Source organism: Pseudopodoces humilis, chromosome 2 (assembly GCF_049639895.1).
Source record: "Pseudopodoces humilis isolate 2021_Gansu_Grassland_sample_001 chromosome 2, ASM4963989v1, whole genome shotgun sequence".
Lineage (NCBI taxonomy): Eukaryota > Metazoa > Chordata > Aves > Passeriformes > Paridae > Pseudopodoces > Pseudopodoces humilis.
This window is the reverse complement of record NC_142201.1, coordinates 38,503,504-38,526,639: the sequence shown is the minus strand read 5'-3', so window position 1 is coordinate 38,526,639 and position 23,136 is coordinate 38,503,504. Positions and strand designations below refer to the sequence as shown.

General features: G+C 55.1%; 2 protein-coding genes across 2 annotated transcripts; one reads left to right on the top strand and one right to left on the bottom strand.

Annotated features, from left to right (window-relative positions):
• Nucleotides 1–2,720: 2,720 nt before the first annotated feature.
• On the bottom strand, nt 2,721–9,024 carry ZIC5 (Zic family zinc finger 5). Its single transcript, XM_014249585.2, is given in 4 exon segments — nt 2,721–3,175; nt 7,740–8,609; nt 8,612–8,691; nt 8,693–9,024. Coding segments are annotated over 4 exon segments (1,737 nt in total).
• Nucleotides 9,025–18,778: 9,754 nt separating this feature from the next.
• ZIC2 (Zic family zinc finger 2) lies at nt 18,779–22,157 on the top strand. The gene is made up of 3 exons (XM_005516466.2): nt 18,779–19,781; nt 21,538–21,701; nt 21,897–22,157. The coding sequence occupies exons 1-3, from the start codon at nt 18,779–18,781 to the stop codon at nt 22,155–22,157; spliced, it is 1,428 nt and encodes a 475-aa protein (XP_005516523.1).
• The last annotated feature ends 979 nt before the right edge of the window (nt 22,158–23,136 follow it).

Sequence of the window (23,136 nt, the reverse complement as noted above, 5' to 3'; positions counted from 1 at the left end):
CCTAAATGTCTGACCTGTGCCCGTGTCTTCTCTGTGTCTGTCCCTCTCTTCCCCCTGTGCACGGGATGCCAGCAGCACAGCACCCAGCTGCTCCATCATAACCACGCACCCCAAAATCCTCTGCCCGCCCCCGCCCTTAGCCCGGCTCACGGGCAAACACCCCCAGGAGCAAAGCTGCCTCTGCCCAGAGCATCCCTCCTCTGCCTGGCTGCAAAGCCAAAGGTAAATCCGAAGGAGAACCCTATTTACTCACGCGTTTCGCTGGGCAAAGCCGGAGTATCTCAGCCGCCCCCAACACCTCACGGTGCTGCTCCTGCCGAGCTGGGAGGCTATGGCTGGATCTGAATCTACCTGCTGACCCTCGGGGGGAAAAAGGGGGTGTTTCGGTCTGTCTTTGCCCCTTGTCTGTTAGTAAGGCACATGCAATACATAGGAATAATATTTTTATTCATTTGCATGATAATTTTTTTGTTTTGTTTTTTATGGGGTTTACAGAGATGAAAAGTTTTAAATTAGCAATTTTTTATTATTATTTAGGAGGTATCATGTGTCATAAAACTGTTGGGAAAGTGTGTGACTCTACGTGTAGCAAATACATAAAAATAGTGATATATCCCCCCGAGCCATAGTTTATAAACCCTGCCATGTTGTAATGTATAGTGCAATCTGTTGTTGAAAAAATGCATAAATTAAAAAGTTCGTTTATAAATCAGCACCAATATATCTCTAATAAGATTACATTACATACATTATTTTTTAAAAAGTTCATACCTTACTTTATTATTTTCTATTTATTCAAATGGGCTTTGAAAAACGAATAAAAAGCAAATCGAATGAACTTTAAAAAATTATTTTCTATTCAAGTTTTCTGTTTGTTTTCAAAGTAACGCCTGCTTCTTTAGATCCAACACAACAATATGAAGACAATGTTTAAAGGCTTCCAGAGTGACAGCACCATGCACTGTACTAATAATATAATATCTCTATGAACTATACATATATTTATATATTGTCAGCACCAACACACCGCACGGAGGACATGCAGGAAGAGTCTGTTTCACATTACATCGTTCATTCAAGTAAGCTGAAAAATATAATGATTTTTTTTTTTTGTACAAATCACATCATCATAAACAACAATCTATCACCAAAATTAATAAGATAATTCTTTGGTGTGCTCTGTACTGTTCCAGGGGAGTCCAAAAAAAAAAAAAAAAGGGTGATGTCAGAAAATAAATTAATTTGACTGTACAAAATAATCGCGTTCACGTACACGTTATTAACAATGACAAGACGACATCCACCATTCACGGCACACAAAACACATTTCCACAAGCCCTGGGGGAGGGGAGGGAGGCTGCCGCTTCTTCTCTCAGGGTCTCTGAGGAGGAATTAGTGCTCTTTACTTCATTTGTGCCCCGCTTCTGACTCAAGGGCTCTAGGCTGGGGCGTCCCCCGTGTCTCGCAGCCTCTCGGCTGCAGGGCTGGGCTGCTGGCAGGCTTGGGGAGGTTGGCACCCTGACCCCAGCCTGTGTCCCCACCCCTGGCTTCCTTCTCAGCAGCTCTGGTCCCTACCTCGCAGGTGACTCTGCCAGGCCACTTCAGGGGGATAGTGAAAAGCAGGAAGGCATCAGCTCGGTTGGAGAGATGAAATAATATACATAAAAATAATAACCAAAATATTATCTCTCTACGCCTGTCCCCTACTCCGGGACTCGTCCGGCCCAGGGACCGCTCACCCTCCCAACCCCCCAGGGAGCTGGAGGGAGCATGAGGCAAAGTCTTCTTCTGAGGGATGAACTTTACAAAAAATAATAATCAGAGTAATAATAACACCAACCCCAAGGAAAGGAAAATTTGCAGAGTTTTCATGTGGGTTTTTTAGGGAAAAAAATCAAAAATGTATCACAGTATCACAGTTGTCAAATAGCAGCGTGTTTCTTTTATTCTCTGGCTACGTTTTAGAAGCCATACAAGTACAAACCGTGGAGGAGTGAAAAAGCAGTCCTGCATCTTTTGTCTTTCCTTTCCTAAATCGTTTGCACAATGTTACGGCTAAGGGTGAAAGAAAGGCTGGAGAGAAAATGCCGGGTGCAGGTGGGACCCCCTGACTCGGGAGAGAAACCATCAATTACAAAGGAGCTGAACTGCCAAAGGGGTGGGGAAATGCATTTATTTAATTTTATTTTAAGGGATGCGTAACCTGTCCTTGACTGGCCAGAGCTTCAGCAGGTGCTGCTTTGCATCAGGAGGCTGCTGCTGACCTGGGGCTTTACCCAGGCCGAAGAGGAGGCGCTGAGGTGGCAGCTAAGGTACTTAAGAGCCATTCCAGAGATTGGCTGGGTTCTGCCTGCTCGAAGCCTTCGCCAGCTAATTCTTGTTAAGAGCAATGGGCATGGGCAGAGTGGAAGATGGACATCTCCCTTGGCACCGTCCCTCTGCAAAATTGTGCAGCTCGGGTGACTGGGACGACCCAGCCTGGCGTTATTAATGCTTTTATTTACCAAAAAAAAAAAAAAAAAAAAAAAAAAAGTCCGAGTCTCTTTAATTAAATTAGTTACCGTACAAACACCATAGGGTTTCGTACACGGAATAAATAGCGCGAGTCAAACCTGATGGCACTTCCACGGCAGCCCCCCGTGCCAGGTGGCTGCCGCTGCGGCCCGGGCCAGTGCAGTGGGGCCGGGGCCACCGGCAGCTTGGCACTGCTCGGCACGGCCCTAGGGAGCAGTTCTGCCTCCCGAGGTCCTGTGGGGCTCGTCCTCCTCGGACGCCGGGGAGGTGTCTCGGCTGGAGGGGGTGCGGGGCCGGCGGGGAGCCCCCCCGGCCTGGCAGACGTACCACTCGCTGAGGTTGGTGACGGGCGGGGAGAGCGCGGCGGAGCGGCCGCGGGGCGGCTCGGCGGCCGGCTCGGCCTCGGGGGGCAGCGGGCCGTCGGGGGGCCCCGCCGCCGCGTAGCCCTGGGAGCCCGGCGGCGGGGAGGGCGGCGGGGACTTGCAGTGGATCTTCATGTGCTTCCGCAGGGAGCTGGGGTGGGTGTAGGACTTGTCGCAGCCGCGGATCTTGCAGTAGTAGGGCTTGTCCGAGGTGTGGACGTGGGAATGCTTCTTGCGGTCGCTGCTGTTGGCGAACTTCCTCTCGCAGCCGTCGAACTCGCACTTGAAGGGCTTCTCCCCTGCGGGGACACAGCAACGGCAGCGTTACCGGCGGGCGGGGGCCCGGCGCTGCCCGCAGCCCGCCCGCCGCACCGCAGCCCCTCCGCAGCGCGGCCTCCGGGGGGCGAGAGACGACCTTCCCCTTCCCTCCTTATCCTCCCCTTTCCCTTTTTTACTCCCCCTTCGCGCCAGTCGTGGCGTGCCCAAGGTTTCCGACTTTTTCCCCGTGTTTTGCTGCCTGTCACACGTCGCTGGCAGCCCTCAGGCCCGGAGTCCCGGGCTGGCGGCGGCAAGGCCCCCCCGGCCTTGTTTGCCCTCTGCGGCGCTCCCCTCGCACACGAGAAACCTTCATTACCGCTCTAATGACCGAGCCCAAACAAAACCTCTCAATGTCTTTGCCTGCGAGGGCTGGCGTTTGCCGGCAGCCTGGCTCGCCTGGCACATCTCCTGCGTAATCCTTTCCCAATGGGCACTGCGCTGGGGGAATAATTAGTTTGGGGAAAATAAAAGTAACACCTGTTTAAGCATCCCGACACAAAGAGGGAGCACCCCGCAGCCAGGACTGGGAACCTGCAAGCTGGAGGGACCAACCCAGACACCGGAGATGAGGGCAACAGACTGCTGTTAGCGTAGCTGGTTACCCTGGGCAAATTTGGGTCTAAATGTGTGCGGATGATCTACTTTTAAGAGTTTTTACACACTGCTTACAGTTAAAGGGGTTGTGAAAAGCAGCCCGGGGTGGTTAGCCTGGTGTACCTTTCTCACACACGCTTGTCTCCTGTAGCATACCTTGCAGTACATATGTTCTGGTACCTATACTCGTGTCCTTCCCCATAGTTCCCGAACCGACCCTTCCTCATAGCTCCCGAACAGGGCTGGCTGCCTATCGCTGACACACCAGAGGAAAAAGAAAAAACTGCCAGATCCCAGATCCCAAAGCTTCTTACAGGAAGTTTTTATCACTCTACCATGCTACACGTGAGTCCAGCACAGACAGACCTGCACTGATAGTTTTTGTCATGACTATTGCGAATCTTGAGTCAGTTTAGACGTGGCTGATGTGTATTTTCAGATGTGTTTTGCTCTGAGGGCTCAGAAATAACAACCCAGCAGCTCTCTCAGTGGACATTTTCTCCTCACCGCCAAGAGATTTTTACTGCTCCTCCCGTTTGTAAGATCATATCGTGTTTATTATTTATCAAAATAATAATGGAAATAAGAAAACTATTTTTATTTTTAGAAGCAATTTCTTGGCTGTTACTATAGAAACATGCACCTCCACAGCCTATTTATGCATCAATTTGTTAAATTAAAATCGGTTCCCCTACCACCAAAGTGGTAGCACTAAAAAGTGCAAAGTTTATCTTAAAAAAAAAAGAAAAAAAAAAAGAAAAAGAGAGAGGGGGGAAAAAATTAAAATTTAAATTGTGCCTTGTGGGTTTTTTAAGTGCATTAAAATCTCTGCACACCCCCAAGACAAGTCTCCAGTCACTTCGTTTGTTCATTAATTACTGTTACTTCTTCTGGGAAAGCGAAGCAAATCTACTGGAGGTTTTGGGCAGTATCTATCTGTGTTACCCCAAGGATGAAGGCTCATGCTATCTGCTGCTGGCCATGACCCGCAGAGCCCGAAGCACAGCCCCCTGAGAAATGCTCCAACCAGCTGGACCAAACCGCGTCCACTCCCTCAGGGTTTTAGGGAAGTGTCTTTCCACTTGCGTTCATGCGTGGGCACCCTCGCCAGACTCCAGATCGCGACGATCAAATTCCCGGTAAGTCCAGGACTAGGGAAGGTCCCGGTGTGTCCCCGTTACGCTGACGAGGGCATCACGTCAGAGTTTAACCATTTGTAGGTGGTTTCAACCCACGGAAGGCGGCGAGATGCCGGGCGCGATCCCCTAACTCCCCTGGCAGTAGCAGTGCCGGCGGCGGGGAGGGGCACAGATAGGGCTTGGGGTCACTTTTTTTGGAGGGTCTGGGAATCGCTGGAAGGAAGCCTGACCATCCTGAGCATCGTCTTTGTCAAGGGGACAGCAAAATTGCAGGAGGGACGAGGTCCCCGTTCCCGCTAGGATGCACACGGTGTGGGAAAAGTGATTTGTCCCAAAAATGGGGCAGTAGCTGCAGAGCGTGGTATGCAGCCCCCGGGGTGGTGCTTTTGAGGGAAAAAAAAAAAAAAAAAGAATATAAAAAAGAAAATAAGAAAAAAAGTCCCAAGCAACAAACGTCTCCTGAATTACTGAAATACTCTTCTTCCTGCAGGATTACCAGAAACATGCAAAATCGCATAATGATACGATTATAGTGTTATTATTTCCCACCCCCCCCGCCCGGACACCAAGTGCCCATAATAAATTAATAGTTCGTAAATCTCTCCTGTTTCCAGGTTGCACATGACTAAGTTAAAGCTAAGGTAGCAAAACGACAATAATTAATCCGAACGGGCATTAAGTTTGAAATCCCTTGTCCACTCGAGGGCGTGGGGGAAAATATGTAGGGAAAGACCCCTGTCCCCTTTGCCCTCCCACGGGCCGAGCTGTCCTTCGAGGTGGGCTATTGCCCCCCACCACGAGAGCTGCTTTGGTGCAACGACCCCTTCTGTGTGGACAGAGCCTTTCCCTGTGGGCTCAAGTACAGACACCCTCCCGGGGACTACGGGTAGCCCCAAGCTAAAAACTTCTCCAAATTTCCCTTGCAAGGAGCCACGTCCCACGCGTTGCCTCGAGGCAATGCTCGACTTCATCTAGGCGCTGCGAACTGTGTCCCATAGGTATTTGGGTTTTGGTGGGGGGACTCTTTTTCCAGCTGAATGTCTCTGCCTCCCCGCAAGCCTCTCCCGGACTCCTTCCCACCTCCCTCCCGCCTGCCCCTTGGAGCCGAGATAGGTAAGGAGTTGAGGAGCCAACAAAAGCCCGCGATGAAGTTTTGTTTTTCAAATCAAGGCAGGTGGAGAAGGCTATAGATGACAGAACCGCGGACCTCCAGCTAACTCATTCCACGGTGTCATTAACACAACAACAACAAGAAAGTGTCAGATCTTATCCCCCCTCCTCTCCCCCGGAGAAGTCTCCCCCCCTCACAACCTCCCCGGCTCTGGGCGTAGAGCACTGGGCACCCTCAGGGCTCCGCTGCTACATATGGGCTCATGCCTGACATATTCTGGAGATAAAAATCTATAATCCTTTCAGCCATGGGCCATTTGGTTTTACATCGGAACAACACGTTGTACGGTCGCCGCTTTTCTCTTCCCGAGCAGCAAACAATAAATCAAGAAAGCAATTACGGCAACTCCACTTCCTTAAGTATCCTCCAAGGAATAATATTTGTCTGCTACTATAAATCCCGGCTTCGTTCGTTTTCGGCAGAGTTTTACACCCAGATGGAAATGCGTATTTCGGGAGTGGTGAGAAATGAGGAGAAAGCGGGGGGAAAAACCCAAACCAAACAAAAAAACTACCAAAACCAAACCCAGAAAAATAAAATACTAAAGGGCTCAAACACACCCCAAGCCCTTCCAGGGTCTCCCGCCTGTTCCCCCAGGCATTCTCCGGGGTGCCGCTCCCTCCTCCCGTACCCCGCGGTGAAGCCGGGGCGACTTTGAAGTTTGCTTCTCAGATCCACAAAGGGAGGGAAGCGTCCTCCGGTGAGAGCCTTCCCCCGCCTCGCTCCCTGCTCCCCGACACAGCGGGTACTGCCGCAGGCGGGAGCAGCCCAGGAAGCACCAGAAACCTCGGGACTTCTACCCAGTCCGGCGGCCCAGCGGCACGGGCAGCCCCGACAGTGCCCTCGGCATCCCCGGTAGCTCCGCAATATCGGTAGCCCGGGCCGAGGGATACACCCGGCAGCATCGTTGGTCCCGGTAGTACAGGGACAGTCCCGGAACGGGGGTAGCCCCAGGAGCGCTGATCAGAGGGGCAGCCCGGTAGTCCCGGTGGTACCGGCAGACCCGAGCAGAGCCACCGCCGCCCGCAGAGCAGGGGAACTGCGCCCCCAAGAGCCCCCGCGGCCCCATCTCCATCGGGCCGAGCGTCACCCGCCCGGCTCCGTGCCCACCGACAGAAGCGGCAGGAAGAGCAGAACCGCCGTCCTTCTGCGTGCCGGGGGGAAGTGGCAAAGCGCAGCGCTTCGCAGAGGCGGGGTGAGCCCCCAGGGTGCCCCGGACAAGTGCGGCGGGGGTAGGGACGGGCGAGCGCTCATCTTCTCCTCGCTCTTCCGCAGGGGCTGCTGCTCATCTTCCCCCGACTCTGCGTTATTTATTAATCGGTGTATTTATCCGGTGGTGCCGGGATGTGGGGAGGTGGGTAGCAGAGGGGGTGGGGGTGGGGAGGGAGCTGCCCAAAGTGAACGGGGGGGTAAACGGGGGGGGACGGGACACGTGTGTGCAGGGCAGAGGGGCCGGGTGCGTGTACGTAGCTGTGTGTGCGTGGCCCGTGTGCTGCCGAATTACTTATTCATGAAAAAGTCACATGTCCGGCGGTGCGTAGGAGAGGAGGAAAAGAGGAGAAACGGGGAGGAAAAAAAAAAAAAAAAAAAAAGGGAAGGAAATCCTGGAAGGGGGAGGTGGGGGGAGGAAGAACAACCCACCTGTATGAGTCCGCTTGTGGATCTTGAGGTTTTCGGAGCGAGCGAAGACCTTCCCGCAGCCAGGGAAGGGGCAAGGGAAGGGTTTCTCTCCCGTGTGTACTCGGATGTGGTTGATGAGTTTGTATTTCGCTTTGAAGGGCTTGCCTTCGCGGGGACACTCCTCCCAGTAGCACACGTGGCTGCTCTGCTCGGGCCCACCGACGTGCTCCACGGTGACATGGCTCACCAGCTCCTGCATCGTGCTGAAAGTTTTGGAGCAAGGCTTCCTACCGCCCGGTGGCGGCGGCGGAGGTGGAGGAGGCGGCTCCCGGTCGATCCACTTGCAGATCAGCTCTTGCTTGATGGGCTGTCGCATGTATCTCAGGAAGGCCCCAGCCGCCGCCGCCGCGGCGGCCCCGACGTGGCCATGGTGGTGGTGGTGGTGATGGTGGTGGTGATGGGGGTGGTGCGGGTGCCCGTGGCCGGCTGCCGCCAGGTTGAGGTTGACGGAGCCGTAGCCTTGCAACGCCGAGGAGGAGGAGGAGGCAGCGGCGGCCCCGTAGTTCGCCTCGGCTCGCCCGTAGAGCCCCCCGGCGGCGGCCGCCAGCCCCAGGCGCATCTGCCCGTTGAGCGGCGGGTGGCGGCCGGCGGGCGCGCCCTGCGCGCCGGGCGGCGGCGGCGGGAAGGCGGCGTGCGCCCCGTCGGTCGCGCCGTAGGTGCCGGCGGCCGAGATGAAGACGCCGTGCGGCGGCGGGTGCGGAAGGTGGGGGGAGCCGGCGGGCGGGTGCTGCCCGCCCGGCGCCCCGTGCACGGCGGCGGCGGCGGCGGGCAGCTCCTGCCGCAGGAGGAAGTCCCGGCCCGCCGCCCCCCCCGACGGGTATCCCGGGAGGGCGGCGGCGGGCGGCGCGTAGGCGGCGGCGGTGGTGGCGGCGGCAGCGGTGGCGGCGGCGGCGGCGGTGGTGGTGGCGGCGGGCGCGGCGAAGGCGGCGGCGGTGAGCGCCTCGGGCGTGAGCTTGAGGGCGGCGGGCTGCGCCATGTGCTCGGGTCCGAGCGGCGTGAGGGCGCCGCCGGGGTCGCCGCCCGCGTCCCCGGGGTGGAGGTGGGCCGCGTGGTGGGGGTGGACGTGGTGGTTCCCCAGCCCCGGGAAGCCTGTCATGTTCTGGTGAGGATGGGGCTGAGCCGCTGCCAAATCCGCTAATCTCAGTGTCGGGTTCCTCTTGCTCAAAGGGGGCTCCATAACGACACAGCCAAGCCCATCTACGCTCGCTGTTGTTATTTTTTTCCCTTTACCCGCCTTCAAAAACATGTATATATTAAGCGGCTCTTTAACTTCTTTTGTCTGCGCTCCGAGCCCCGCGCATCCCTGGCCCCGCTCTGCCCGCCCGCGATTGGCAGAGCCCTCACCACACTTCGGCGGCGCGCTGGGGAATACGGCTCGGACACCGCGCCGGAGGGATTGGACGGATGGCGATGATTGGCAGCGGCCGGGGCCGCGCGATTGGCTCCCTTTCAGGCCGCCGGCGCAGCGGGGATCCGCCCCCGCCGCCCCCCCGGGCCCCCCCGCGCCGCCCCCCGAAGTTGCACTTGCAAAACTTCGCGCGGGGCCCGACGGGGCGCACCCGGCGCCTCCCCCGCCGCCCCCCGCCGGCAGCACCGGGCAGCACCGGGCAGCAGCTGCCTCTGCTCCCCAGGAGCTGGACGGGGCGCCCCGCTCAGGTGCTCCGCCGTGTTTACGTTTGCGAGGCCGTGGGGTTTCTCTTCTCGCCCGGCGGCAGCCCACGCGAGCCGCTGCTGCCCTGCTCTGCGCTCAGTTTCCTTTCCTTTTTTCTTTTTTTGGAGGGACACGTTCATTCATGGATGAGGCGGGAAAGCGCTCCATCGTGTAACAATGTGCGCAACCCCACACCCACGCGAGGCCGAGGCTGTGCGTACTCATGCCCAAGGCACCACTAGGGGAAGGCGGCCAAAGTTTCCCTAAAAAGAAGACGGCGGGGGTTGGGATTCCTTTCGTTTAGAAAACAAACGAGTAAGCGGGGAGGGGAGGAGGAGGGGGGCAAGTGGCACATGTTAGAGAGAGGTTTTGGAAGCCTGCTCTCTGCCGCTCTGGGGCTTCCTCCTTCCTCAGCGGCTTCCCGGGGCATCCCGTGGGGAGAGCCACCCCACGCCCCTCGGCGGTCCGCCAGCCGTAGTCCAGGCAGCTGGATCCACTTCAGCCCTAATTCAGCAGCGGCGAAATAGAGATGAAACCCCCGCAGTGATACTGGCCCCGAGCACAAATGCTCCTCTACTCTTTAGGATGTCGGAACGGGAGGGGGGAGATAGGTTGGGAAATGGGGGAGTCTGCGGCTGGTGGGTGTCGGCCCTGAGCTGCTACCCTAGACGAAAAGGCAGAAAAAGTGGGAGCTCTCCTAAAAGGGGGCAGCGGTAGAGGACGGGCGGGGATAGCGATGGGACCGCCCCTGGGGTGCGGGGTGTGCTCATCCTCGAAAGTGAAGCTCTTTGTGGTGCGCCGAAACTGGCCCTTCTGCACAAAGGATGCTGCCCTTTGAGGGGGTTGACTAGGCAAGGCCGGGATTTCCCTGCGAGCCAAAAGGGGAAAGGAGCATTGTCGTGACTTTTCTGTGGGAGGAGAAGTTGATTTTATTGATATGTCATCTGCTTTCCTTAGGCTGTTGGTCCTCCCCGGGAATGCCTTGAGCTCCCGCGCTCCTGGAAAGTGCAGGAAAGCTGGCTGCCTTTCCCTGCCTGGGGGGCAGTCAGGGACTCTTCTCCGCCTCTCCAGGAGAGGAAACGGGGCGGGGGACGCCAATGGACCCACACACACCTCCGGCGCTACCCGACCACCTAATCCCCTTGACGAAACTACATCTGTGCGTCTTGGCCGCTTCCCGGTGCCAAGCCACCTTCAAAGGAAGCACCGTGCTGGTCCGGCATTTCCTGGGCCAGCTCCAGGCTCCCCTTCCTCCCTCTCTCCCGCCGCTACTCGCGGGGGGAAAACTAGCAGGATTTGGCCCACGGCTGCCAAAAGGGGGGTGAGAGACTCTAGGGGGAGCTCAAGGGGGAGCTCCCAAGAAGACCCGCCGGTTCTCTCCCTTCTCTGCCCCCACCGGAGACGAGCCAATGCTCCCGGCTCGCGTGGCCGCCGTGGGGGTTTCAGCGATGCTGCAAGGCAATGAATGGGAATAAATGATCCCCGGGTTTTAAAAGCGGCTGCTCGATGGTTTTATTGCACAGTAAAAACTTCACGCAAAGAAGCCATACGCAAAGTCTATACGGGTGTTTATGTAGGTGTATTTTCTGTATGTCCAACCAAACATACAGAAATGTTTGTTGTATGTGCTCTCCCTCCTCCCTAAATTCTGGGTGCGTTGCTGGAGCAAGGTCCAGAGATGGAATGGTTTGATGGGAGACGCTGGGGAGGTGAACAAGTATCACAGCTCTGCAGAACCTTCCCATACCTCCTTGTCCCTCTCCTGTTAAACGCAGGTGATGTGCATCTGTCATCGATTTAATATGTCTTAATTCAAATATATAACCCGATCAATTTATTTTTATGAGAGGCTATAAAAAAAATGAAAATATTTTATATCTGGCTAATAGGCAGCTGACCTGTGACTGTGGGGAGGGAGGGGTTGATGGAGACTCACGTGGAAATTCGCTCATTTTTAGGACCGGCTACAAACGCCGGAAAGATAAGGTGGCTGCCCTCGCAGGGACAATTTTGGACGCTGCCAGCTCCAAAAGAGCCATGAAGAATTTAAAGCCCGTTAACTCACCGACACCAGCTCAGGCCCAGGCTGCCGCTGCTCTCTGGGGCTGCAGCAGAGGGGAGGCGTGCTGTGCTACCCCCACAGCCCCCCCAGAACCCCGACAGCACCCGTCGGGGGTCGGAACGCGCCTTGTTCCCGCGGCGGAGCCGGCTGCAGAGCCCTCCCGCAGTGCTCCGCTCGCCGGCAAACCTGCCAAGGGACATCGGGGGAGGCTGCAGAGGCGGGGTGAAAGCCTGCAAGCCTTCAAATTTATTTCGTAAAGCTTCCTCTATAAACTGAGCTCGGGCTAGGGGCTTTAAGAGGTGTTTAACTGTAAAACGCTGTGCTGAGAGCTGCATTATGTAAATGTATGCTAATGATCATGAACACCATTTACAAACAATCGTCTTTAATGCACGTCTTATTGATAGTTAGGGAGCGGGGAGCAATATTTTATAACGTGTAAAACATTCTTCTGGGGAACCATTAGAAAAGAAGCGCGACTGCCGCTTCCCTTGGGAAGACCTGCAAGACTCCCCAAATGTGCTAGAAAAGCCTATCCTCCTCCGAGCCATCGCGGGTGGCTTTCTACGCTCGTGGGGCTGCTTTGCGGCTCGGTTCTTTCCGCAAACATCCGCGACCCGAGGTGGAGTCCGCCCATAGCAGGAGGGAGCGCCCCGAGTCCCAGCCCCGTGGAGTCCCGCACGGGCAGGACATACCCACGGTACCTGCTCGCTGTCCCGTCAGGGGGATAGCACGGAGGCACCGGGACCTCTGCCGAGAGCGGGAGGCTGCCCAGGGGCACGAAAGGGAAAGAGAGGAGCGATATGGCAGTGAGACTCCCCACCCCTTCTTTATGGGGGGGCTCAGGGGATGGATAATTTATACCCTCAAAAATTAAACTTCTCCTGTGCCAAATGTCGTCGCTCCGTGCATCCGAGCGGGAACCTGAGGCTGACACAAGGATTCGACGTCGGGGCTAGGGGCTGTCGGGGCCGGGACCCTCCGCACCTTTGGGACAGGGATTTACGAGCATAAGTTTTGGAGCTGTCGTGTTCAGTGCGCGCCTCCTCAGGGAAAGAGGGGCCATCCCCTTTGGGGATTTCTCAAATAGGAGCAAAATGAGGAAAAAAATACCATCCTTCTATCTATCTATCTATCTATCTATCTATCTATCTATCTATCTATCTATCTATCTATCTATCTATCTATCTATCCATCCATCCATCCATCCATCCATCCATCCATCCATATATAGAAAGAAAAAAAGAAAGAAAGAAAGAGATAAAGAGAGAGGCGGTCTCAGGAAACCCAGGCCAAATTTTGCTTTGCTCTCTCTCTCTTTCCCACTTCCCCTCTTTCTGAACGTCACCGTTGGAAGAAGCTGTTGAGATAAATCAAATAGTGACACTTTGACGGCTTTACTTGTATAAGCAATATGGTTACCATATGGCATTGTTATTTATGAATGACAGCATAAATTGTATTACAAAGTCCATCGCGCTTTATTGGGACGCTTCTCCCCTGCCTCTAACGTTTATATGGGCATCTCCAGATGGAAAAAGGTGCATCTAATAAAACCCGGCAGTGCTGCAGCAGACCCCATTTGGGGGGGCATTGCGGCGGGTCTGTGCTGGCTGCAGAATGAGTGGCGCAGTGGGGCAGGGCGCGCAGAATACGCGGCGCTGCGCGTCCCTCAGCTGCTGCTGGGCAGGGCGGAGGCACCGGCTGCCGTTCTGCCGAGATTCCCGTCCTGGAAAAAAGTGTTAACACTGGTCTTGACCCCCGCCGTCTCATGGCATTACCGCCGAGAGCGGGGTTTTATACATATATAAGTGCAACTGAAGGAACAATAAATATTAATGGCACGAAGGAGAGGTGGTTCTTCCTTCCGTCCCTGCTCTGCCTACCGGGTTGTTTGGTATTTTTCTGGTTTGTTTTTGGTTTTGTTTCGGTTTTTTTTTTATTTTAAAGAAGCATTTAAAAGTTACAGCTTTGGCTGAGATTTTCATTATTTCCCCTTTTTCTTTTACATAACTCTGCCGGTAGAGCCTGACAAAGAACTTTTGTCTCGAAGTGTGTGTTTTACAGAGGGAGGCTGCAGCACAACACATGTGGTCTTCACGGGTCATAGGTCGAACGGCCTAGAAGTGGCTCGGATCGGCACCATCAAAGGTAACCTGCAACTTAATATCCTGTTGATGAGCTTGTTGAATTTATGAGTGTCTGTGATACAGACAACGGTGCAAGTGATGCAGCTCAACTCGCCTCTTCTCCCCAGGCTACGGGCCGGCCACACTCGCCCTCCTCGTCCCCTTACTGCGTTGGAAGGCGGAATTTCGGGGGAAAGACACCCTCTTCCCCCTTTCCCTCTCTCTCTCACATGCACACACACCCGTCTCCGGTGGGTCCTTCCGCCTCTTTTTCCCGACGAGGCCATCGCCAGCCGCATCCTCCTATGGGCAGAGCCCCCGGCCCCACCGCAGCCTGCGCCCCCACTGCGGCACCCATGGCTGCCAGGGAGGGGGCGACGGAGAAAGGGGGCTCGGAGCCTCCCCAGAGGGCGGTGATACCTCTCGGGAAAAGGGTTAGAAGGAGAAGACGATATATACAGTCCAGGGGAGGCAAAAAATTGCTCTCCCCTCGTCGCACCTCCCCCCCTCCACACCCCTCTCCAGCTCCCTTCACATCACTGACCGGTAAGAAAAAGAGAAGAGCAGTTTTTAAACGAATTTCGGAAAACTTACAAAGACCGGAAAGCTTTCCCGGGGAAGCTGACGTTTGCTGTGTAGGTCTGGCACCTCCAGAAACCTGTTGAAAAACTTCTTTCAATAAAGCAGTTTAGCACCGACTTTGGGTGACCGCTTGCTTTCCTCCCTCGAAAGCTGCCGTGAGCCGCAGGCTGTGTTCGTGGCGGTGGCCCGACGAGAGAGTGCGGGGCTGGCTGCCGGTGCCTCTGCCCCCCTCCCTTCCTCCCTTCCTCCCTCGCTCCCTTCCCTTGTTACCCTGTGACATGGGGGAAAGGGGTTTTGCGGTTCAGAGGCAAATAAAGCACTTCTTAGGAGGGACGGCGACGTGACTTTGAACTTGGATCAGCTCCTCTGTTTCCTGCAGAGAGAGTAGGGCTGGAGCCCTGAAAGAATAGCAGAGAGCGGCCAGCCTGCGGGGGCTCCGGCTGGAATTCACTGCATCCCCCCGAAAGAGCCCCGATGCCGGCACCGCTGAGCAGGCAGAGCGAGGGGCGAGGGGAGGGGAGGCAGGAAATGCAGAAAAATAAGGTAAGGAGAAGGAAGAAAAAGGAGACAAAATAATAAAGGAAGAGAAAAATTAATAACAGAGAAAGGAAAAGAAAGGAAGGAAAAGGAAGGAAGGAAGGAAGGAAGGAAGGAAGGAAGGAAGGAAGGAAGGAAGGAAGGAAGGAAGGAAGGAAGGAAGGAAGGAAGGAAGGAAGGAAGGAAGGAAGGAAGGAAGGAAGGAAGGAAGGAAGGAAGGAAGGAAGGAAGGAAGGAAGGAAGGAAGGAAGGAAGGAAGGAAGGAAGGAAGGAAGGAAGGAAGGAAGGAAGGAAGGAGGGAAGGAGGGAAGGAAGAAGGGAAGGAAGGAGGGAAGGAGGGAAGGAAGGAGGGAATGAATGAGGGAAGGAAGGAAGGAAGAAAAGAAGAAAATAAGAGAAGAAGAAGAAAAGAAGAAGAGAAGAAAAAGAGAAGAAGAAGAAAAGAAGAGAAGAAGAAAAGAAAGAAAGAAAGAAAGAAGAAAGAAGAAAAGAAAGAAAAGAAAGAAAGAAAAGAAAGAAAGAAAGAAAGAAAGAAAGAAAGAGAAAGAGAGAAAGAGAGAAAGAGAAGAGAAAGAAAGAGAGAGAGAAAGAAAGAAAGAAAGAAAGAAAGAAAGAAAGAAAGAAAGAAAGAAAGAAAGAAAGAAAGAAAGAAAGAAAGAAAGAAAGAAAGAAGAAAGAAAGAAAGAAAGAAAGAAAGAAAGAAAGAAAGAAAGAAAGAAAAGAAAGAAAAGAAAGAAAAGAAAGAAAGAAAGAAAGAAAGAAAGAAAGAAAGAAAGAAAGAAAGAAAGAAAGAAAGAAAGAAAGAAAGAAAGAAAGAAAGAAAAGAAAGAAAGAAAGAAAGAAAGAAAGAAAGAAGAAAGAAAGAAAAGAAAGAAAGAAAGAAAGAAAGAAAGAAAGAAAGAAAGAAAGAAAGAAAGAAAGAAAGAAAGAAAGAAAGAAAGAAAGAAAGAAAGAAAGAAAGAAAGAAAGAAAGAAAGAAAGAAAGAAAGAAAGATGGGTGTATGATGGGGGGAATCCAGAAGGTAGTTATTTATATGAATATTCACGTTTGTTATTTTCTTTCCAAAACTGTTTTGAACTGCCAATTTTCTTGCACATATTTTTTCTTTTTCTTATCTTAGATGTAGTAAATTCTTTTAAATCGGGGGGGAGGGGGGGGCGGGGGAGAGAAGTGTATTCAAACGTCTAGTTTTCTGTGTGATTTTTTTTTTACTAATCTGGAGGGAGACCATGCAGGAGACCAAGCTTTCCTCTTCAGCTTGGGCTCTCGAAATCCCCAGCAACGGTGGAGGACTTCTCTCAGACCTCCATCTCGAAATCTTTTCAGAGAAGGAAAATAGAATTTGTTCGCGGTCTGTTCCTAGGAGCCTGGGGGGGTCAGGACAAGGACAGCATATGCTCCCAAGCTGGAAAGGCAAGATCTGGGGAGCAGACACTCCTGCCTACAAAGGCAGGACCGAATGACAGCGAGCAAAGAGAAAAAGGCTGTTGGCATCAGAGGTGCAGCTCTGCATTTATATTCAGTTTATCTCCTATTGCCCATTTCAGATTAGAAGGAATCCCACTTCTTCCCATTTTAAATCCTCTCCTTGTTCAAAGACTAATGTCCGGTACCGTCACATTTCAAACACTTTCGGACAGTCTTGGAAATATTTTAACCATTTAGTGACAATGATGGGAAAGATCTTAGCTGGTAGGCAGTATTACCTTTGCCTGCCTTCCTTCCTTCCTGCCTTCCTGCTTTCCATCCATCCATCCATCCATCCATCCATCCATCCATCCATCCATCTCTCCTTGTAAAACTCGTGCTTGGATGCTGTGGGTTCAGGTTTGAGCCTGCCTGTGTCTGATGTGGGATTTAATGTCATGAGGAGTCATAGGGGGAATGTCGAAGGGAGAATTTCAAAAAGACCCCCCCAAACCACACAAACCCCTATATTTTGGGTTGCTTCTCTACCAAGCACAGAACTGATGGGTATGGAGGCACAAGGTTTCGTGAAGGGTGGTTAAGATGGCAAATGTTATGCCAGGCTTTGATTTTTTCAAAGCCTTATTTATTGGTGAGCTGCTGGCCCCGAGATGATTATTTTTCAGCCACTACAAAACAAACCGAATCAGGGGCCAGACGTGTATTTACTGGAGGGGGAGGGGAAGGGGACTTGTTTGCTCTGTGTGTGTGCGGGTGCGTGTGTGTGTGCCGGGTTTATGCTTTTTTATTCCTGCCATGTAAGAATCCGGTTTCCAAATAACAATGGCAGGGTGGAGTTTTGGGTAGGGCTTTTTTTTCGGGTTTGTTTTTATTTCTTTTTCAAGAAAGGGGAAAGACAAGGAAAACTCCTAAAGCATCTGCTCTCAGATACACATTCACAACACATGCAGATCGCAGATCGACTTCTCTGTTCCCATATAAGTGGTTTAAAAGCCCAAACAGCCAGAGTGACCGTTCCCTCTTATATTTTAATTTTTATTTTATTTTATTTTATTTTTTTTTGTCCCAGCCACCCTCGCCCCGTCAACATGACTTCTATTTGATTCCCCCCTCGCTCCCTTTATCGATCACGGGCTTCATCTGCTTTAACCGAAATGGGGAAAGGGGCTGCAGGGGTTATATTTTAAGCCCCTCGCTTTGTTTGTTTGCCTCCCGAGGCAGGATCACATGCCAAAGCGTACATCGATATTTTCCGAGATCGGCGCGCCTCTCCCCGCGCCACCCCTTCCCCTCGCAGCGGGGGAGGCGGGCGGGAGGGGGTGTATGACTCCCCCAAAAAATCAAGAAGCCACCGGCAGTGCGGGGCTGAAGGCGGCCACCGGCGCCGAGCGGGGCCGTGCGGTGCGGGGCCGGGCGGGGGCCGGGCGGCCGCGGGGCGATCGGCGGTGGCACCGGGGGGCGCGGGGCGGGGGGGGGGGGGGGCAGGGCTCGGGGCGGTCGCTCCGCCATTAGCCGGTGGCCGGGGACGCCCGGAGGGACGGGGCGGCTCGGGCCAATGAGCGGGAGCCGGGAGAGCGGCCGGGCGGCGGGTGAAGGCGGCGTGGGGAGAGGAGCCGCCAGTGCGGGCGGGGAGAAGGAGAGAGGCCGGGGGAGGGAGGGAAGAAAAAGAGGGGGAGGGGGGGGGGAAAAAAAAGCCGCCGCCTCAGCAGCGCCCACCGAAATAAACAGAAGAGCGAAAGGCAGCGAGGGCCGGGGTGGAGCGGGGCTGCAACTCCGCCGCCCCGGCCGCGGCGCTCCGGCACTCCCCGGCCCCTTCCCGGCCCCCCCCCCCCCCCCCCCACCCCCACCGCCGCCCTTATTGGTTTTTATCCGCCTCCGGCACCCCCCTCCTCGTCCCCCTCCTCACGCCCCTCCGCCGCGGCGGGCGGGGGCAGCGCGGCGCGGGGCACCCCCCGGGTCCCTTCGCTCCGTGGGAACCCGCGGCTGCAAGTTTTTCTCCGTGAGAGACACCGCTAATGCCCGGCGGAGGATAAAACGAGAAGCGGAGGCCCGGCAGCGGCGGGGGGCTCGGGGCGGCGGGGAGGGCCGCGGCCCACGGGGGGAGCGGCGCGGGGCCGGGCGGGCGGGGGTCGGCGGCGCTGACATCCCGGTGGGGGCGGGGGGGGCGGGGGGGGGCGGCGGCGGCGTGTGCGCGGGTCTGTGTGTGTGTGTGTGTGCGTGCGTGTGTGTGTGCCGCAGGGAACGGCGAGGCGAGCCTTGCCCCCCCCCGTCCCCAGCCCCGTCCCTCCCCTGCTCCCCCTCCCCTCCCCTGCCCGCCCCCGCCTCAGCTCCTTTAATACACTTTGGTTCTCCGCTCGCCTTTGGACTCTGCTCTGCCTGGCTCCGGATACGACTCCGCCGGCGGCGGCAGCGGCGGCATCGGGCCGGTGCGGTCGCGGGCGGCGGCGGCGGCGGCGGCGGCGGGGGGACGCGGCGGCTGCCGGGGGGAAGCGGAGCGGAGCGGCGGCGGCCCCGCGCCCGGGCGGGCGGGCGGCGGCAGCCCGGAGGCGGAGGCGGTAGCGGGGAGGCGGCAGCGGCGGCAGCGGTTGCGTCCCCGGAGCGGCGCGGACCATGCTGCTGGACGCCGGCCCGCAGTTCCCGGCCCTCGGAGTGGGCACCTTCGCCCGGCACCACCACTCGGCCGCGGCGGAGATGCAGGACCGGGAGCTGAGCCTGGCGGCGCAGAACAGCTTCGTGGACTCGGCGGCGGCGCACATGGGCGCCTTCAAGCTCAACGCCGGCGCCCACGACCTCTCCCCCGGGCAGAGCTCGGCGTTCACCTCGCAGGCGCCCGGTTACCCTGCCGCCGCTCTGGGCCCCCACGCCGCTCATGTCGGCTCCTACTCCGGGGCGCCCTTCAACTCTACCCGGGACTTCTTGTTTCGCAGCCGGGGCTTCGGGGACTCGTCGCCGGCCGGCGGACAGCACGGCATCTTCGGCCCTGCGGCCGGCAGCCTGCACCACCCGCACACGGACGCTCAGAGCCACCTCCTCTTCCCGGGCATCCACGACCAGCATGGCCCCCACGCCTCCCAAAATGTTCTCAACGGGCAGATGCGACTGGGCTTGCCAGGGGAGGTATTCGCCCGGTCGGATCAGTACCGCCAGGTTTCCAGCCCCAGGACTGACCCTTACTCGGCGGCTCAGCTGCACAACCAGTACGGCCCCATGAATATGAATATGGGTATGAACATGGCAGCCCACCACCACCACCACCCAGGTGCCTTTTTCCGCTACATGCGGCAGCAGTGCATCAAGCAAGAGCTCATCTGCAAGTGGATCGATCCCGAACAGCTGAACAACCCCAAAAAAAGTTGCAATAAAACTTTCAGCACCATGCACGAGTTGGTCACCCATGTCTCGGTGGAGCACGTTGGGGGACCCGAGCAGAGCAACCATGTCTGCTACTGGGAGGAGTGTCCACGCGAAGGCAAACCTTTCAAAGCGAAATACAAACTGGTCAATCATATCCGAGTGCACACAGGAGAGAAACCCTTCCCCTGCCCCTTCCCTGGCTGCGGAAAAGTTTTCGCCAGATCAGAAAATCTCAAAATTCACAAAAGGACGCACACAGGTAATTCGGGTTTCTTTCGGCAGATTTCCTCCCTCTGCCCGCGCCTATGTATGTGTGTATATATGTATGTAAACTGGTAGATACTCAGACAGAGTGATGTTAAATTAGGAGAGTGAGGAGAAGCTTAAAAATAAGCTTCCAATTTATTCTTTTTAACCCTCTCCATCACATGGCTGCGTTTGTTTTGGTTTCTTCCCCAGCAGCATACATCCCCCTCCATTCCAGATTTCGAAAGGATATTTTACTGATTTGTTTTAATTTGTGAGTGAGAGCTGTAGATTCGTACTAAGGGTCAGCGGAGTCTTTCCGCAGAAACGCGGAATACAGTGCGAACCAAATTTTACCGTCTTGCTAAAATACGGGAAGACATCCGTCCGTCCATCCGTCCATCCATCCATCCATCCATCTGAAACGCCTTAGTCATTTGCTCTGTGCAACGTATTTGCATACAACTTCAGCGCTTGTGAGCGTGGCTTTTTTTTATGGATACCGAGAGAAACTATATAAATACGTGCAAAATCAATCATTAGTCCTAAATCCCGTTAGAAGTGGCAAAAAGTCCCTTTCTGGGAATGCTTTCCATTAAATTTAAATGGTGTGAGCAAGGCAATAAAATTTTCTCATTTAAAAAAAAATTGTTTTGAAAGTCTCACTCGATGTGATTTAAGGTGTTTTTGCAGCAGTTTATTAAATTATGTAATAGGGAACAGAGGATTTGAGGTTCGGAAACTTCCACCCAAATCAGGTGGAAGAAGGTCGAGGGAGCCCAGGCTTTCCTGATGGAAAATCGCCTGAGCCGAAGGGTAACAAAAATAAACGCATCCTCCCGCCTCATCTATTATTCATTTACTACTCCTGTCGGCTCAAACCGTGCCAGACTATTTCATAAAAGACGGCCAAATATTTTAGCGACTTCCACTCCAAATATTTACCCGGAGAAAGGCTAAAAATCTCGAGGCCTATTGTTTTCTCAAGTGCTAAGCCCGATGCGAGGTGCGAGACGAGCTTTAACAAGGTTTAAAATTTGAGAAATGTATTTGCATGAGATGCCCGCACTGAAGTCATTGTGTCTGAGCGGATGTCTTTAAGAAACAATTTAGGTGCTAATGGAATCTAATGTTAAATGCTTCCCCCTCCAAAGGCGGGGGAATGTGGAGTTCTCACCTCCAAAGTACTCCCCGGCATTTGGAGTCCTGGCAGCCGGGCGAGAGGACTCCCTATGAAAATTAAATGAAGTATTTTACAGACGTTTAGTTTTCCCAGCGGATGTGCGTTTATCTCGAATATCCATACACGAAACAATATGCCCGGCCTTAAATCTGTCGGTAATGGTTTCCAGTTTAACAGGATAGCGGATTTGGTACCGAGGCGAAACGGCTCGATGATGATTGCTTTTTTTTTTTTTTTTTTTTTTTCCTTCAAATTGTCTTTCTTCTTCAATCTCTAACGGGGCTGGCTATGTGTGTTGGCAGCGGTCGAAATAAAGTCAGGCAAGATGCCGGGAGGGGGATATCCCCGAGGTTTTGGTAGGAAGACCAGGCGGGGGACGGGGGTTGCCTCGCTTCAGGGCAACGCGTGAGCGCTGCAGCCCTCCGGCGCTGCGGGTACCGGGACGCGGCCGGCCCCTTGCTTTGGGAAACCGCTGGACGAAGCGACTGGGAGAGGAGGACGAGGGCGGGGAAACCATGCGCGGGGCTGCGCGGGGTTTGCGCGGGGGCGGCCTCGCTCACCCCGCTGCTGCGCCGTTCTCTTGCAGGAGAGAAGCCCTTCCAGTGCGAGTTCGAAGGCTGCGACCGGCGCTTCGCCAACAGCAGCGACCGCAAGAAGCACATGCACGTCCACACCTCGGATAAGCCCTACCTGTGCAAGATGTGCGACAAGTCCTACACCCACCCCAGCTCCCTGCGGAAACACATGAAGGTACCCGGCCCCGCAGCCGGCGGCGGGAGGCGGGAGGGCGGCCGCCCCGCTCCGGGCGCCCCGACGGGGCGGCGGGCGGCGGGCGCTGGGCCCAGGGGCGGCGGAGGGCCGGGCCGGCGGCGGGGGGTGCGCCCGGGGGGCGGCCGCGGCCTCGCCATCCCCCCTCCACCCGGCCGTGTTGCCTTTGCCCCCCAGGTGCACGAGTCGTCCCCGCAAGGCTCCGAATCCTCCCCGGCCGCCAGCTCCGGCTACGAGTCCTCCACCCCCCCGGGGCTGGTGTCCCCTAGCGCCGAGTCGCAGAGCACCAACAACCTCTCCCCTGCGGCGGCGGCGGCGGCGGCGGCAGCGGCGGCGGCCGTGTCCGCCGTGCACCGGGGCGGCGGCGGCGGCGGCAGCGGCGGCGGCGGCGGCGGCCACAGCGGCCTTTCCTCCAACTTCAACGAGTGGTACGTGTAGGGCCCCGCCGGACTGCTCTGCACGGCCCCGCCGCGCCCTCCCCGCCCCGGCGGCGGCGGTGGCGGTGGCGGCGGGCAGGAGGGACCGAGCGAGCCCGCCGGAGACGCGCCGGGAGATGCCGCCGCACCCGCCGGCAGCGAAATGACGGCCGAGCAGGATGGGCACAGGGGGCCTTCATCTCCCCACACTCTCCCGCCTTCGCGTCTTTTTTTTTTTTTTTGTCTTTTTTTTTTTTTTTGTATTTTTTCTTTTTGAGAACATTTTGAACCAGCAAAAAAAAAAAAAAAATCCAAAAACTACGTGCTGAAAAAACGTAAGAGAATGAGTAAATCAACGGAGGAACGGAAAGGGGAGCGAGAGAGGGTAAAGCAATCAACCCCAAGCCCCACCAACACATCACCCAACTAAAAGCTTCCCAAGCCGGCGGAAAGAAACTCTCCCTCCGGAGTCTTCAGACAAAAGATCAGAGACTCAAACTCCTCTGGTCCCCGCGCCTCCCCGCCCGGAGCAGCCAGCGCCCTCCCGCCCCACGAACTGTGTATATAGCGGCCCTCTCCTTCCTCCGGCGAGGTGGGGAACGAGGTTTTCCTGGATTCTCGGTGTATAGAAGTTCGTCCCGTTTGTAAACCGCGGATTGGTCCCTTTCTCCTTCTTCTTCTTTTCTTTTTTTTTTTTTTTTCCCCCTCTTTATTTTTTCCCCCCTCTTTCTCCCTCCCCGAGAAAGTGATGGACTTGTTTTCTTTTCTCCTGCTCTCCCTCCCCATTTCCTTCTCTTCTCCTTTTTTAGTTCATCCCTTTAAAAAAAGTAACGTGGAAGAAAAAAAAAATGGTTTCTTTTGTAATTGTGATATCTTGAATATTGTGTTCCTTTTTAAGAAGCAACTTGATTGTAAACTGCATTTCAACTATAGACTGGGGAAGAAATACCGTGCCAAAGTCTCCATTCTGTTGCTCACAGACACACACACGAACAACAACG